The sequence below is a fragment of the Fonsecaea erecta genome, assembly GCF_001651985.1.
Source record: "Fonsecaea erecta strain CBS 125763 chromosome Unknown Scaff4, whole genome shotgun sequence".
NCBI classification, from domain to species: Eukaryota; Fungi; Ascomycota; class Eurotiomycetes; order Chaetothyriales; family Herpotrichiellaceae; genus Fonsecaea; species Fonsecaea erecta.
The window spans coordinates 2,913,373-2,928,945 of NW_017387247.1; the positions used below are offsets into that span (position 1 = coordinate 2,913,373).

At 53.3% G+C, this 15,573-nt stretch overlaps 6 protein-coding genes across 6 annotated transcripts; 2 read left to right on the top strand and 4 right to left on the bottom strand.

The window, feature by feature from the left end:
* Positions 1-86: 86 nt before the first annotated feature.
* On the bottom strand, positions 87-938 carry AYL99_05807 (hypothetical protein; the record flags this gene model as incomplete). Its single annotated transcript, XM_018837319.1, has 1 exon — positions 87-938. The coding sequence occupies one exon, from the start codon at positions 936-938 to the stop codon at positions 87-89; it is 852 nt and encodes a 283-aa protein (XP_018694172.1).
* Positions 939-1,591: 653 nt separating this feature from the next.
* Positions 1,592-2,872, top strand: AYL99_05808 (anthranilate phosphoribosyltransferase; the record flags this gene model as incomplete). The annotated part of the gene is made up of 1 exon (XM_018837320.1): positions 1,592-2,872. The coding sequence occupies one exon, from the start codon at positions 1,592-1,594 to the stop codon at positions 2,870-2,872; it is 1,281 nt and encodes a 426-aa protein (XP_018694173.1).
* Positions 2,873-3,163: 291 nt separating this feature from the next.
* Positions 3,164-3,448, bottom strand: AYL99_05809 (DNA-directed RNA polymerase II subunit K; the record flags this gene model as incomplete). The annotated part of the gene is made up of 2 exons (XM_018837321.1): positions 3,164-3,188; positions 3,249-3,448. 2 exons carry the CDS (start codon positions 3,446-3,448, stop codon positions 3,164-3,166), a joined length of 225 nt encoding a protein of 74 aa, XP_018694174.1.
* A 1,429-nt stretch (positions 3,449-4,877) lies between these two features.
* On the top strand, positions 4,878-6,653 carry AYL99_05810 (hypothetical protein; the record flags this gene model as incomplete). Its single annotated transcript, XM_018837322.1, has 1 exon — positions 4,878-6,653. The coding sequence occupies one exon, from the start codon at positions 4,878-4,880 to the stop codon at positions 6,651-6,653; it is 1,776 nt and encodes a 591-aa protein (XP_018694175.1).
* A 3,627-nt stretch (positions 6,654-10,280) lies between these two features.
* AYL99_05811 (hypothetical protein) lies at positions 10,281-10,859 on the bottom strand (the record flags this gene model as incomplete). Its single annotated transcript, XM_018837323.1, has 1 exon — positions 10,281-10,859. The coding sequence occupies one exon, from the start codon at positions 10,857-10,859 to the stop codon at positions 10,281-10,283; it is 579 nt and encodes a 192-aa protein (XP_018694176.1).
* A 3,361-nt stretch (positions 10,860-14,220) lies between these two features.
* On the bottom strand, positions 14,221-15,197 carry AYL99_05812 (hypothetical protein; the record flags this gene model as incomplete). Its single annotated transcript, XM_018837324.1, has 2 exons — positions 14,221-14,728; positions 14,785-15,197. The coding sequence occupies 2 exons, from the start codon at positions 15,195-15,197 to the stop codon at positions 14,221-14,223; spliced, it is 921 nt and encodes a 306-aa protein (XP_018694177.1).
* Positions 15,198-15,573: the final 376 nt, after the last annotated feature.

A 15,573-nucleotide genomic window follows, 5' to 3' on the forward strand; every position in this document is an offset into this window, starting at 1 on the left:
CCAGCTAGGGCGAAAGGAGCAAAACTTGAGTTTTCGGTTCTAATGCATCCTCACTCCGGACGAGTTCTGATACCGATTCTGGGGCCTCAAAGTTTATGCCTCTTGCGGCCCTCAGCAACGCTTTTGAATTCCATCTGGGGCGCACCATCGACAAACCTCTGCATGCCATCAGCGACCTCTCGCAAAGTTTGGGCATCTATTATGTCCAAGACCGGCCGGCGGATCAAGGCCTTGATCTTCAAGACGCTTTCATGGTTCACGTGCTCCGCAAACCTTTCATTCACCTCTGCGAGAACTTGCTCCAGAAAGCCATCCGAGTCAGAGTCGTCTCTTCCGCAGAAGATCTTGTTGATGAATCCACATTGAAGGAGCGTTTTGCAGGGTATCTTGCGCGATGTGAGGAGTGCCTCGATGGCAAGGGGCAGTCCAAGCCGTTGGACGAGCCCGACACTCGCACCACCCTCGGCGACCAGGCCCAGACTCGCAAACGGAGCGAGGAGGTAGGCATGCGGCGCCGCATACACAAAGTCGGCGTAGCCTACAAGACCCGCATGGAGTCCGACGACTGGCCCATTGAGTGCGACTATCAGGATCTTCGGATGCATGCTGAACGAATAAGTGGCATCGAATGTGTTGGCCACGAAGCTGCGGAGAACCTGGTCGCGGAGCTCATGTGTCTCCTTTCTGTGGTCGTTGTCCATTCCCGGCCGTCGGGACGTCACATCGCCCCCAGCGCAGAAGAACCGACCTTTCCCCGTGACGACGGTCACTGTGATTTCGTCCATGGCTGCTACCTGACGTAGAAGACAAGATAGGCGGAATGTATCCTGTTGCCTCATCGCATTGAGCTTCTGGGGGTTATTGAGTGTTATGATAGCGACTCTACCGCTGGTGCGAAGGGTGACGACCTGCTCTGGGTCTGGACCGACCGTCGCCATTGTCTTCATTGAGGATGATATTGGATTCTGTAGGTTGATTAATGTGTCATAAACGAGACTTGACGGTCAAATCCTGCTTCAAACACAGCAGTGCAGGGAATGGCATGAAAGAAGCTGTCCTGACTGGCTTTGTAGGCTGATAAACAATAAATCTCGTGGTTCTCTATCCCGAGGCCTCCGCGGCACATATCATATGCTATGCACCTGCAGGTTCACAAACTGTAGAAGCTGGTGGGCTGAATGGGTACATCAGATATTATTCCTCTGCAGGGCTCTATACACTCCTGTGCCGCTCCGAGGCCTGACCAAGTATTCATTATCACATACCTGCAACCCTGCATAGCCAGAAGGACAAGGTCGGGCCACAGACTAAGTCCCTTACCAGCTGCCCTGCCAAGCCGACAGGGGATTCTCTCTCTCTCCCACTCAGTGATGTCGCTGTTTCTCCACAGCAGCAAAGCAATTTGTGTGCCCCGCAGCCACATGCATGCATACGCTTTTGACTCACCACCCTGCGGCGTAAGGTACCCTGTACCAATGCCTACAAGCTGAGAATCTCCCAGAACAACGCAATACGGTTTCAGCATTGTCTTCTGCTGATTCTCCTTCTTCTTTCCTCTGTGTTTGTGTCTGCCCTGTGTTCAGACTACACAATGACGTCTGCTCTCCCAAAGTACGTCTCGATCGCCCCGCTGCTGAAAAAGCTGTCGGCCCCTCCACCTCACGACAACAGCGTCAATGCCGACGACATTGCGCTGGCCTTCTCCCGCACCTTCGATAACCAACTCAACCCCACGCAGCTCGCAGCCCTGCTCACGCTCCTGCACTCGACGGGCAAAGATCGACACCCGGATGTGATTGCAAAATGCGCCGCAAGCATGCGCGACGCCGCGGTGCAGGTGGATAAGCAAAAATTGAGAGAGGTCGTGCGGAAGAAGAGGAGGCGCGGGGGGATAGCTGTGGGCGGTTACAGGGGTGGACTGTGCGATATCGTGGGCACTGGTGGAGATTCGCACTCGACGTTCAACATCTCGACGACGGCCTCGATCATTGCGTCGCCGCTCCTCATGATGGCCAAGCATGGCAACAGAGCGCAGACCTCCATGTCTGGGTCAGCAGATGTGCTGAATGCGATCGTGCCCCAGGCGCCTAAGATAGAGGCGCTGAGTGCGGAGCAGTTGCCAGAGGCGTACGAGCATACAAACTACACATTCCTTTACGCGCCGAATTTCCACCCCGGCATGAAATACGCCGCGACCGTACGGAGAGAACTTGGGCTGAGGACCATCTTCAACTTAATGGGCCCACTTGCCAACCCGGTGGAGGCACATATCGAAGCTCGAGTAGTAGGCGTCGCATATCAAGAGCTGGGCCCCGTCTTCGCGCAGGCGCTGCAACTGTCCGGGGCGACCAAGGCCCTCGTGGTGTGCGGGCAGGAAGATCTCGACGAGATCAGTTGTGCGGGCAAGACGAATTGTTGGCTGCTGAGAGAAGCCGAGAATCCAGAGTACCGGGGCGATCGGAATGAGGAGGATGATGATACCAGCGACGACGAGGCGCCGCCCAGATACATTTCAAGGGTGGAGAGATTCGAGCTCGAGCCTGCCGACTTTGGGCTGCCTGCACACCCACTGTCGCAGGTCGGGGGTGGCGGTCTGCCGAAGCAGAATGCTGCCGTGTTGATGAGCATCCTGCGCAATGAAAGACCTCCCGACGACCCAATCCTGCACTTTGTGCTGATGAATATCGCGGCGTTGTTGGTCGTGAGCGGTGTCTGTGACGCTGATACCTGTGAAAGCGGCGAAGTCATCACGGAGCGAGGGCCCGCGGGCGGAAGATGGAAAGAAGGCGTCAAGAAGGCCCGATGGTGCATAGAGAGCGGAAGAGCGCTGCAGGAGTTTGAAAAGTTCATAGAGTTCACCAATTGCGCATAGAACGGAACGGAGGGGCCTCCAAAAGAGCAAATGTTAACTTGTATGTCATCTTGTCTGGATTGGACTCGTTCTGAAGTCATAATATTCTGTATCTCCATGCACGTATCTATCCGCTCGTTAGGCAGTGCCACCCGTTTGCGAAGCCAACCTAAGAACGCCTGGGCTATGCAAGAAACCATAATCAAGAAAAGCCATTTTGTATTACCGTCTGCAGTCGTCGCCGACGTCGCGCACGGGGTATGTTTCGTATCTATCGGCAGGGCATGGGATCGAAGGCTGGATAATCGTCGTTCATCGCGCCTCAAACTGCACCATCCTGGATGTCATCGTTATCAGCCACCCGCCCAGACCAGGGCCACTGGCCACAATGACTTACCGCTTCGTTCTCTCCTTGTACAGCACTCGGTGCCCACACATGCTGCACCGTATGACGTCGCCTCTTCCCAGACTCACTTTGGTGTTGCACTCGCCGCACACGTACTGGACCAGCGGACCGGCGGAGGCGTCGCCTGCGGCGTACCCGGTCGCGAAGCCGCTGGATTGGGTGGGGGGTTGGTAGGCTTGTCCGGAAGACATGTTTGTTGTTCGATATCGAGACACGAAATTAGAAGATGGATCTGGGACGGCCAAGATATCGAGTGAGTCCTGAGGAGGGTAGATGTTTTGCAAGAGGCGTGTGCATGACAAAATGTAAAATGAAGGAAGGCGGAAGCAACTTTTAGAGTTGAAAAGAGTTGCGCGCGGGAGATGTGTCACGTGGGGACCCGTTCTTGCTTACGTGATGAGGTTCCATAACTTCACTTCAAAATCAACTGCGATGCTTCGTTGTCCAGCCGTATCTTCAAGTGTCTCTTTATCGACTAATCCAGAGTGGTGTTCCTAGTGGTCGAAAAGAGACGGACGGAATTCGGTGATAGGGGCATGGGGTTGTTTCCTTTCTTAGCCGCTCAAGGGGCTTTGGGAGTTAGCTCAGCCTCTCTGTGCCCTCTGACTCGTGTCCGAAAGCACCCATCAGCCTGATCGTGCATTCCTCAACTGGCGCCCTTCACATCCATCTTGGCAGACTTGATCATGCACCATGACTATTCGGGAAAGCCTCCATGCAGGTCTGATTGCAAGCCTGTGAGTGTCAGACTTGCGAGAACGGTTCCCTGCTTACGCGAACAACTCTACCTACTCGAGGAGATATTTCAACCACGACCAAGGTTCCCTCCTGCGTCCACTGATCGGTCTTTCGCAGCCTGGCCCGGATAGTCTAGTTTTCCTGAAATTTCAGGATCCTAACGGTGAGTCCGTTGCTGTCTGAGTATGATTCTCCGCCAACAAGCTCGAAACAGCCTGCGATAGTACCTGGTAGATACCCGTGAAGGGGGTACTTTCTAACCGGTGAGACTAGTCGTTCAGCTGAAAGATGACTCTGCCATTCAAGGACAAGTATCTATACACGAAATGTCGACAGCCAAATCAACTTTTGTCGCTAACCAGAGACTGAACTTAGATATCCACTCTAGCTTCCTCCTAGGCTGGAGCTAGCCCGTGCGTTCAGGAATTGGCCTCCGAACAACACTGGTATGTACGATATCTCTGGTGCAATGTCTGAATTCTCGCCAAAAAAAAAGGGACCGATTGTCTGATTTCGAAGCCCTGTGCTAGTCCAGTCGAGGCGGATTTATATGCCAGGCAGAGCGCTGTGGACACCTAGTTCCTATCTGGAAAGTCCAGGATGTAAATCAGCCTGACGGCACCAACCACAGCCATCCTGGTGCTTGTGTCGGAGTGGCTACGGCTTCGAACAACGACTAAGCGACTATCCCTTGGTCCTTTCGTGGCGGAAAATCTAAACCCAGAGACTCGTATCAGACAAGCGATCGGCGATGCGTCCAATCCGCCTGGAGTCGGACGAGCTAGAGTATATATTTGACAAGCCCGTCACCCCTCCTGCATTCTTCTTCGTCTGTGACCCTCAGCCCCATTCTTCGAAAGGCCCGTGAATGTACTGGACGACATGCCGCCATACTCTTACAGACCGCTCGCCTCTGCCCGTGAGATCCGGGTGTTTACTTTGTTGGATGAACCCTTCGACGCCCCCATTCGTGGCCATCTGAAGCACGTCTCGCTCGACGCCAATCCCATATATGATGCACTTTCATATTGCTGGGGCGACGACCAGCGGACACGGCAAATCAGGTGCAACGGAGTCGATATCGAAGTCCCTGACAGTCTTTATGTGGCGTTCAGAGAACTGCGCCGCCAGGGCAAGCCCTCGAACCTGGTCATTTGGGCTGACGCGCTCTGCATCAACCAAGGAGATGAAGAAGAAAAAACCGAGCAGGTGAAGATGATGGACCAGATCTACCAGAAGGCACAACTGGTTCACGCTTGGTTGGGTGAGAGGTCGAGCGACAGCGACCTAGCCATGCAATTTGTCGTCGACCTGGCCAACAAGTTGCAATCAATGTACCCGGCCAACGTGAGTCGTCTCAATTTCGACGATCCTTCAAGACTGGGACTTCCATCCAAGCATGACGCCAAGTGGTATGCTCTCAGCCGATTACTCAGACGCCCATGGTTTTCGCGCGCGTGGATTGCTCAAGAACTTGCCCTTGCGCCCCGAGTGATGGTATCCTGCGGTGCCTACGGGGTCGAGTGGAAAGTCTTCGAGTCACTGTACCACATGTGCCAAGAATTCGGATTGCCCCTGCATCGAGAAGTCCCCGAACTCAGCGGCGTTGACACCGTGACCAATTTTGCAGTCATGTTCAACTTGAGACAAAGTGTTCAGAAGGGTTCCAAGCTGGCGATGGTCAGCCTTCTGCGGGCCACCAAGAACTTTGGCGCCACGCTGCCACGAGACAAGGTCTTTGCCTTGCTCGGTCTGGCGCGGGACGGGTGGAAATTCCACCGACATGTGGAATATCGACAGCAATATCGTCCTGTCGCCGACGTGTTCCGAGGCGTCGCCGAAACGATGGTGAGCAACCACCAGGTTTTCGAGATGTTGAGTCAAGTGCGCCACCCGAAACGCATCCTGGGACTACCGAGCTGGGTCCCCGACTGGAGTTTTGATGCCGGTGCTGTCATGGCGGGAATTCCGTTCTACGTTCATCCTACCCATGCTGCTTCCGGCATAGGCGAAACATTCACCCCACAGTGCTCCGGTGGAGAGCTGGTGCTGTCGGGTTGTATCGTGAGCTATGTCTCCAGGCTGAGCAGTGTCCTGAATCCCACGAATTCTGAAGAGGAAGCGCTCAACACCTACCCTCGTTGGGACAAGGAGTGCAGAGATCTCGCTGGCAACCTCCACTACTACCCGACGGGAGAAACGGTGGAAGAGGCACAGTGGAGGACGCGAATCGGGAACATGTCGCATTTGGGGAAGACGGCCGACGCGTCGTACGGTCAGAGTTATCGAGCGTGGTGTGACTACCTCCGCTTGGCCCTGGACCGTCGGGCCGGTCGATATATCGACATGCACCAGTTTGCACGGCTGGACGTCGAATCCGACGCGTTCGCGACCGCGCAAACGGCGCAGCTCGGCGGCAGGCGGTTTGCCGTCACACGCGATGGATACGTGGGACTGGTACCGGCCTGGAGCAAGCCGACGGATGAAGTCTGCATCTTCGCCGGCGCATCGACACCTCATATTGTTCGGAGGGCAGGCAGCGGCTACGTCCTTGTCGGGGAGTGTTACATCCACGGCTTGATGAATGGACAGGCCCTTGGCCATCGCGGCTTTACTTATGTGACTATGACTTTGGTGGATCAGGCAGTCATACAATGATGGTTTCGCGAATGCTGTGCCTACTTGTACATGTCTCGCCGATCGTGGTTGGACTCGACCGGGCACCAAGATCCTTTGCCTTCAGATCCATAGCTAGCCAGCTACTGTGCAGGAGTTTGTTCCCAGGCTGACGATGGTGGTGGCTTCTTCACTGCTGGTAAGTGACATTGGGACATGAATGGGAACGTGTACGTAGCTATGCTCGAGATCGCACTGGAAATTTGACTCCTGTTGGCTGGGTAGTTTTTCTGTGTAGGAGACAGCTATGAACAGCCAGAATTCATGATTTACAGACCTTTGATGGGGTGGACGATAATATCGCCACGCAGAAATATGAACTTCGGACTTACAAATATCATGAAACATTGAGGCTGCTGATCAGGACGTTCCGTTGTTCGTTCCTCCTACGAGAGAGGTTTTCCGCTTGTATAACCAGATTCTGAGGTGCAGGCAGTGTGGTAGGAGCATGCCAACAAGGCTGACAACTTGAGACCTGGAATGCGGCTCAGCCTGGCTATATTGATAAATTATCCGGATATTCCATTCGCAAGAGTCAGGTCTTCCAGATACCACCTTGGAACGTCCATCTGAGAAACCATTGCCCATAGTATCACCAGCTCACGAGCTCGAGGTATGTTTTCACTCTAATCACGGCCCTTTTCCGAATTTAATCTTCAGCGCCTCGGGAATACCTGCCCTTACCTGGCTCGTACCCCGAAATTGGTGGATCACCAAATTCCTTTTCTGACGTCGAGGCTTACAAGGCTTGAGTACGCAGTAGAAAGGTTCCTTCGTGGCCGATTACTACTACTCCGTACTGACAATCGACCTTAGCCGTCCGACGTCGAGTCGAGTCTGGCATCACTTGCTTGTGATTTACTTTGTTTGGTTCCCAACGGCTCCGGCACGACGTGGAGAAAGAAGAGAACCTGTCGAAGTCTGCTTCGAGCATTCAAATGAATGGAGCGAGACCGTGGCTCAACAAGATGAGGACGAGGACTACGAGTGCATCAGACTCATGTTTTCCAGATAATAACGATAATAATAGACGGAGGTCAATATTCACTGCGTGTAGGATGAGGCTGAAGGATTCTGGTTTGGTTTTGGTCTATTACTAGGGCTCTAGAGTCCAACTTCCACATTCGAGTTGGGGGCCAAGTGGGCTAGGCTAGTGATGAGGGACCCGGTGCCCCGGGACCTGCGTATGGGTACCAGCGAGGCAGGTACCTAGCTTGTGGGGTGCCTCGCATGCCTGTGAAGCTGAGCTCGCTCGATGAGCCTGCCTGTCAGTCAGCCTCGCCCCCGCGCACAAAACAGGGGTATGCCTACCGGGTGGACATGAATGTCTCAGCCTCAGGGGTATGGATGTCCATGCAAATCATAATTCTCATCCATCCATTATTATTATCTATTCGTATTTGGTTGTTTGTTTATTATTTGCACTCACTTTGCAGAAGTCCCCCCCCCAAAACTCCACAATCCAGCTGTCCAGCATTGCGGTAATGGAAACAAAACAAGACCCGGTCGGTAGCAGGATCAGACGGACGGACCAAAACCCCGTCGGGACCTTTCTGCAATCGACAAATCCGATGCTTAGATCTAAGTCAGTCTCCTACATACTTGTTCTGCGTACTCCTATTATTCCCACGTCGTTGGCGAGCTGTGTGTGCGTGTGATCTGTAACGAAAGGGTGGGGCTGTTGGCCTTGCCTTTCTCCTGAGATCTTAGCCCTCTCCGAGCCGCGTTTCAGAAACACACAACACAACATCTCAGTCTTGGAATATGTGGTTAATAATTAATTTTTCCGGGATCCAAAAAAGAGAAGGGCTAAACCCGGTACGAAGTATACAGTGCCTCCGTACCGTTGATGATTTGTTTGCTTCTTTGTTTTCTTGCTGCTCGTAATTGGTTATTTCCCTTGCCCATGTGTGAGTCGCTCCACACGGCATCTTTTTCCACCCATCAGTATCTCCGGAAACAACAGCATTCGTTAGGGGGGCAGTGTACAGTACCTCGTATGGAGTCCGGAGGACGAGTGCATAACTCGTAGTACGCAGGAGAGCGTCCGTCCAACGTGATCACGATAAGTCCAATTTTCCTTCCTTCCAGGCCCGGCTGGCTGGCTGGCCAGTGATGTGATGAGTGTGATCGAGTCCCGTCTGCTTCGGGTTTTTGTTGAGTCCGCTGACGACGAGTGTAAAATTAGAGCTATCCTCGTTTCATGTTTCAGGTCGTGGGAGAACCGCCGCCGCCCCTTCTGACCCAGTAGTACGCAGTAGTAGTCATCATCCCCGAGGCCGGGGAGAAAGGTCGCTGCGGGTTTAGCATGCGTCCATGCATGCACCTGCCGGTAAGATATACACTTCGAGTACGGGGGTGTGATGTGGCCTCCTCATGAACAATACAGCCATAGCCGTTTCCCATCTACCGGGAAGCTCACCTTAGCTTCCTCCTCGCATAGGGTGGGGGAGACGCAAGCCACCCGGTTTCAAACTGCTGGCATGAAGGTCCAGTTCCTGACGATCATTGATCAGCGAGCAAACAAGCATGCAAGCCTGTTGAGGGGGGCTCGTGGGAAACAAGGAACAAGGAACAAGCGCCAAGCACCTGCCCCCTGACAAGGGAGCTATGATAGTCAAGAGCTCGGGCAGCCGAAAAGCTTGACAGCGGGCAAAAAGAAGCGAGAAAGGAGGTGATCCAGTAACGCAGGGGAAAGGGGAGTCCATTGGGTTTGTGGCTGGCCGCTAAAAGGGGGTCAAAGCGCCTAAGTCAGCGCCACCCAACGCCACCCAACGCCACTGGGTGCATTGTCGTCATCTTCAACAACCACCACCACCGCCGTCGTCCCGTGCCATAGAGTTCCAACGTCAACAACCGCTGAATCAATTCAACGGTAGGAAAAGAATGGTATCCAGGTCATGTGTAGATTGCTCATTGTTTCCATTGTATATATGTCCCTATGTATTTGGTATCCCAAGAAGCGAAGTCTATTAACATTCATGCAATAATACCCTTGTAGATTTTTCTCGTGCAGAGCAAGCGTCCTGAGGACCGTTGCTGGGCTACTTCGATAATCTCCGGGATGTATCCATGCTCTATAACAGTAGTGTTTTTCCTCCCACCATCTGCACATGCGATGAGTCCGACCATGACATCACCGTCTGGTAACTGCCCGATCAAGGATCCTCAAGCCATGTCGATAATCCAAAAAAAGATCGAGGAAAGAAAGTTTGCAACGCCAGCCACCATTGCCCACCATCGCCGCCGCTGCTGATCATCAGTCATTTCATGACGTGATTCGCAAGTTCGTGAGTTTGTTGTTTACTTGTTGCTTTCGTAGCCACGCATATTGCCATTTGTTGTTTTCCGGTGTTCCACGGGAGACCTGTCGCCGGGACAAAATAGTTGATGAAGAAGGATTGGTGATCGTCGAGATCGGGTACGAAACCTGCAGGGGCGTTGATATGTCCATGTGTCGACTCATGGATGATACCGTAAAAGAGCGTATTTGCAGGCAGTGTAAAAGTCGGTAGAGGGCGGCAGAGCTAGCTGCGCACACAGAGTCTGGGAAAACATGGCAAGTGGCAATATGCTGGTGGCTTGGTTGGTTGTTCGACGTTGATTCGTCTATGCCTTCTTGGGCAGATGACGAGCATGGACACGGTAGTGCATGTGTCCTTCGCTGACGGCGACGCTTCGCTTGCTCGAACCGCCGGGGCAGATGGTCAAGACCAGGTTGGAGTCTTGGTCGCAGACCATGGTGCGAGTATCATCAGGGGCATTGTAGGCGGCGGAGCAGACAGACTGACCCGCAGGGCAGTCGACGACGACGCAGGTTGGGTTGTTAGGGTCGTTCTGCATGGACGGGACGATCTCCATGCCACCAGTAGAGAATGGGTAGCCATTGATGTTAGAGAGGTCGTACGAGATCTTGCCGTTGGCCCAGGTGAACTCGAATTGGGAGATTGGGCCGGAGGTGGTGGCATTGGGGGCGAGCTTGATCGAGATGCCGACGCCCTGCTCGGAGTAGGATTCGCTGTAGCTTCCCTCGAGCGGCTGCATGCTAGGGTTGGAGCTGCCGCCGACAGATGCGTAGTAGACGGGGTATCCGCAGTTGTTGACCACAGTAGCAGATCCCACCGCCAGGACAGCAGGGGCAGAGGCAAGCAGCACGGCTGCGCCAGCGACAACGTTCTTGAACTGCATTTTGATTTTGATATAGTCGAGTCACTGAGACTGTTTGTGTATAGATGGAAAAGGAGTGGTGTCCTAAAAGGTGTTCTCTTTCGACAAAGGGTCTTTTCAGCTAAGGAATGATGCTGATTGGAGACCTGCTCGAGGCTGTCAGATAAGGAGAAGTTGGAAGGATTGACAAGATGTTGCGGAAACAGGAAATCACACAACAGAGGGGAGGACGCGCCTTAAGTAGAGTTCACTTTCACATACAACTCCACGTTCACATCAACAAACCTCCAGGAGCATGGAAGGAGTTCAAGCTCAGCGCCCCCAGTCCCACAGGACATGGGACCCTTTCTCCCTTCCTCCATCGTTCAGAGATTTTCGCAGGTGCGTTGGCGCTGTCCGCCACGGACAAGACCAAAATGGAGCCCTACGGAGTCAGTCACAGATCCTGGTATTTTTCAGAACTGAGCAGGGGAGTGCAAAAGCATAACCAGCCTAGACCGAAAACGTTTTGAAACAGTGCCGTGGACAAGTCCCCTGGCGGTCAAGTGGATGATATCGTTGGGTTTTCGCTGGTTCCTGAATATGACCATCAAATAGGAGGCCGAGCGCAAACCCGGAGTTTGGGTGGTACCTGGTCTAATGCAAGCCACGAAGGGGCCCAACTTGGCATATCCTGGTTGGAGGACCCGCTCCGGTATGGAGCCAGGACACCCATTCCAGGCCCAATCCACCTGGTCAGGTACCAAAGACCGCCGATTGGGGGTTGTCAGACAGGTCGCCGAAAAATCCCGCAGGAGGAACCGGTAAAGCTAAGCAGAAGGGAGGTAGGCTCCAGGCACGGGGAGAAATCCCAACACACCCTCTTCCCACCGTCCCGGTGTGTTGTTCCTCGCTCGCTTGCAATTGCCCACGTGTAAGCGGAAGCGGATAATGAGTGGGCTAGCGACTCAGGAAAACAAAGTTGGTATCCCGGCCACCATTGCGTCTGAACACTGAGGACTGATGTGCTGGTGGTATCTGGTGCGACCAGAAGACCTCAGAGCAAACGTGTCAGCTTTTTCTTTTTGCCAGCGGCTTAGAGCTCCTTGCAGGGCAGGGCGCTGGGCGTGAATTCGTTTCCTGCAAGGGAGACGAGACCGCTGGGTGTCCACAAAAAAAATCTGCAAGCTGCCAGCGGTTCCCAGTATGACAGGTTCGCGCATATCACTGCAGACTCTATCCCAAGACGTCAGCCGTGCATACAGGTGGCACTGAATGGTGCAAGGTACAATATCGCCCTACCCAGTAGTTAAACGTTCTCGATTAGGCAAAGATGCTCGCCCAAGGGTACCATGTGTTGAATGGATTCTGCAACCTGCATCTTGTCCGTTGTCCCGTCTGTCGGTCGCCCAGTCTGTCGAATGCGAGGGTTGATTGCAGACGCTAAAGTATATTCCATCCTAGAATTTCTGGCACCAAGGCTGCGTAGGATATATCATGGTCCGTGCGATGGGCAATAGCCTACTTTGGCCAGACATCCGGACTACACTAGGGATGAGCGATGTTCCCGGTCGACCGCCCACCATCTTTTGAGTGGGGCATAACGAAGACAGACAACCAAGGGCAGCAAGGAAAAAAAAATCAAGATAGACTGCTAGGTGTTGGAAAATGGGAATTGAGTGCTCTCGCCCCGGTCGATTGTACCCCATCCCGTGGTTGTTGGGCTATCGGCCAGCGGCGTGGAGTTTGTGTTACGCGACATGTCGATAGACTGTCATAGTCGGATGGTTGCTGCAGACCTTAATTTTTGTTCAAACCTCAGCGGCAGTTGTCACAAGGGTCATGTTGACCAAAAGGTGCTCAACGCCGAAAAAATCAGTCTTCTCCCTGTACCAGAAAAAGTCATAATGCGACACGATGCGCCAGAACGTGCAGAAACTGTAGCAGGATGACCACCGATAGGATGAGTCGCACTGCTGACTGCTCAACGTCGAGCAACTCTGAACGCCACAGTTGGTGCGGTGTAGAGCAAGCAAAGGTGGTCGCTGGAAAAGCGAACCGGGAATGGCAAAAAGCATATTCTCATGCAAGGGTGGTGAGAGCCACAAGGTCTAGCTAGATGCAGGGATTCATGACTCCGACCGACTGACAGCGGTGGTCAACAGGATGAGGCATCAATAGACGAGAGGACAAACATCTTTGGTCGAGGGGTCCGAGCAAGAAAGCCACTGACTGACACTATTCTCATTGAGCAAACAAAGCAAGGAGATGGAGGCAACGCGCAAGCCACACCTGACTAGGGCCATATGAAAGGAGGAGGTTGGGAGTATAGATGGGCGACAACTAACGGAGTACCGTAGTCTTGCATACCGAAAATCAATAGTCGCGCCCTTGCCGAAGGAATGGGTCGAACGGATAGACAGGATGATACTTCGTATTCCCAACATTCTCAACCATGTGCAATATCGACTAATCTGGCTGCGTACCTCTTGTCACGGGCAGTGGGAAGCGTTCTCCGACCGAACAAGGGCTTGGGATGTGAGAACGGCAGTTCGATGCATCGGGAACCTCGAAGGATCGAGTGAAAGTGTAAGGGCCGGGGGTTTGACTCGTATGAACTTGGAGGGCATGTAACTCTGGTCAGAATTGGGTTCCTGAACCATGAGTTGCGTGAGCCGGGGTATCTTTGCCATGTGTTGCTGCCACCTGCGAGGCCCGAGCTCTTGCATACCCAGACTTTGAATATTTGGTCCAGCGAATGGGGATATAGCCATGATAGCTCGCTTCGAGGATAGTGAAAAACTTAGTTGGGCGATAGAGACTGTGGACAGAGAAGAGAATAGCGAGAAGTGTGAGCGTTGCGAGAAAAGGAAAAGGTGCAGGCAGCCGAGGAAAGGTGAGCGGCGAGTGGGCGGCGGGAGGGAGGAAAGGGAACGAAGTGGGCGGGATCCGAATTCTCACTCTTCTTACTCTTCTCTCGCCTTTTCCCACACTGACTGCGACTGCGCCTGCGACTGCGACGCTTCCGCCACCTACATCACCCACCGCATTCTCGTCCATCATCCCAGGGTATCATTGCCCTTCAACGCCTTTCATACCAAAGTAGTCCTATTTTGCCGAGGTCTATCACTCGGTATACACGAATAACCCAACTCGACCGTTGCTGAAAAACTCTATCAAAGGCCCACCCACCACGCCGTTATACCGGGTCTATCGAGTCAGTCGCCGGCTACCCACCGGTCCCCAGCAGCACTCTTATCATTCGACCGGCAGACTTCTATGCACGGGCCACAGGTTCATAGGGTGAATCTGACTTTTTCATCTCGCCAAATAGCAAGACGGGACCATGTCTACGCAGCATGGAAACCCTCTAGAACGGGAAAAAGCACTTCTAGGGTACTGCTCATTCGCCACTGATAAATCGAACCAGGCACACGGCTGCTCCAGCGGCAATAACACCCACAACCAGCATTTGTAACGCTCCTCCCGTGCAAGCCTGGTAATTCTCCTTGCCAGCCCAGCCCCGAACCACTCCCGTCTTGACATATCCAAAAACCAGCAGTACGACCGCCATGAGGCCAATGCTCCACCACAATCCGGCCAGAACATTGTCCCGGGCAACGATGAAATATGGGATCAATGGGATGAATCCGCCGGTGAAATAGCTGATGCCCAGCGTAAGTGCTGAGAGATACGGCCGACCCGTGTCTGGCTTGGACGCTTGAAAATGGTTTCGCATGAGAAAGTCCTTGAGCACCGGCGCGGACGCTTCCATGTGATCGGCCACTCGTGTTGTCTCTTCTGCCGACAGTCCAAAATGTTGAAAATACTCCTGGACAAAGTCCCTGGCGGCTTGCGGTTCCTGCAGCAGAAGCTGATCACAGTTGCGGTCTGTGGCGTTGAAAGATTCACTATCTGAGGTCAGTACGTGCGATGTCGTGCTGCGGATTCATGTGTTTGGACATACATTTCGCTTTTGGCACCAACATATCCTCCGAGCCCCATTGATATTGCTCCCGCGATCAGCTCTGCGAGTCCTCCGAGGATGACCACCCTTGTGTCCCCCAGAGCTGTCAGACCGGCGGTGAGAGCGAATGGGACGGTGAGTCCATCTGAAAGCCCCAGTATCGCATCAGATACGACTCGCGCGTTGATGCGAAAATCCCCGTCTGGCCAAAACCATCTTCGGCGTCGTTGGGAGCTTTTATCTGAAGGGAAGATGGATGGTGTATGATCGCAAGAATTCTCTCGGAGGGTGGACGTCCTGGACAACAGCGGCCGGTTGGCTTCGAGGTCTGCTGCTGTAGGGAGTGTTTCTCTTTGCTGGCTCGCGGGTTTTGAGTTGAGAGTCATCTCGGAGCACCACTTCTCAGGTGCCATGTTGTTGTTAAGTCCCGTCAACCCTGACTTTTTGCTGTTTGGAAGGGCGGGACGAAGATGTCGACTCGTGTTCAGAAATGGGTATTTGAACAGAGTCCCCGAAAAGGTCTGGAAGAAGTGACTGTGAGTGTTCTCCTTTTCTTCTGTGCTTATGGGATTTGAAGTGTCGTTGTGTGGTACTTTCCAGGTTGAAGGTACTGGCGAAGCACCTCCATGCAGCCAATCAGAACGCGCGTAAATGTCAGCTACAGAGTCTGACCCTTGGTGGCCAGGGGCGAGCTAAAGAGTCCGCAACTCATAGACGGTGGAAATATAATTGCTTTATGCCTATTTCTCGACTCTGATGCTTATTGTATGGTTGTTAAAATACATGCTC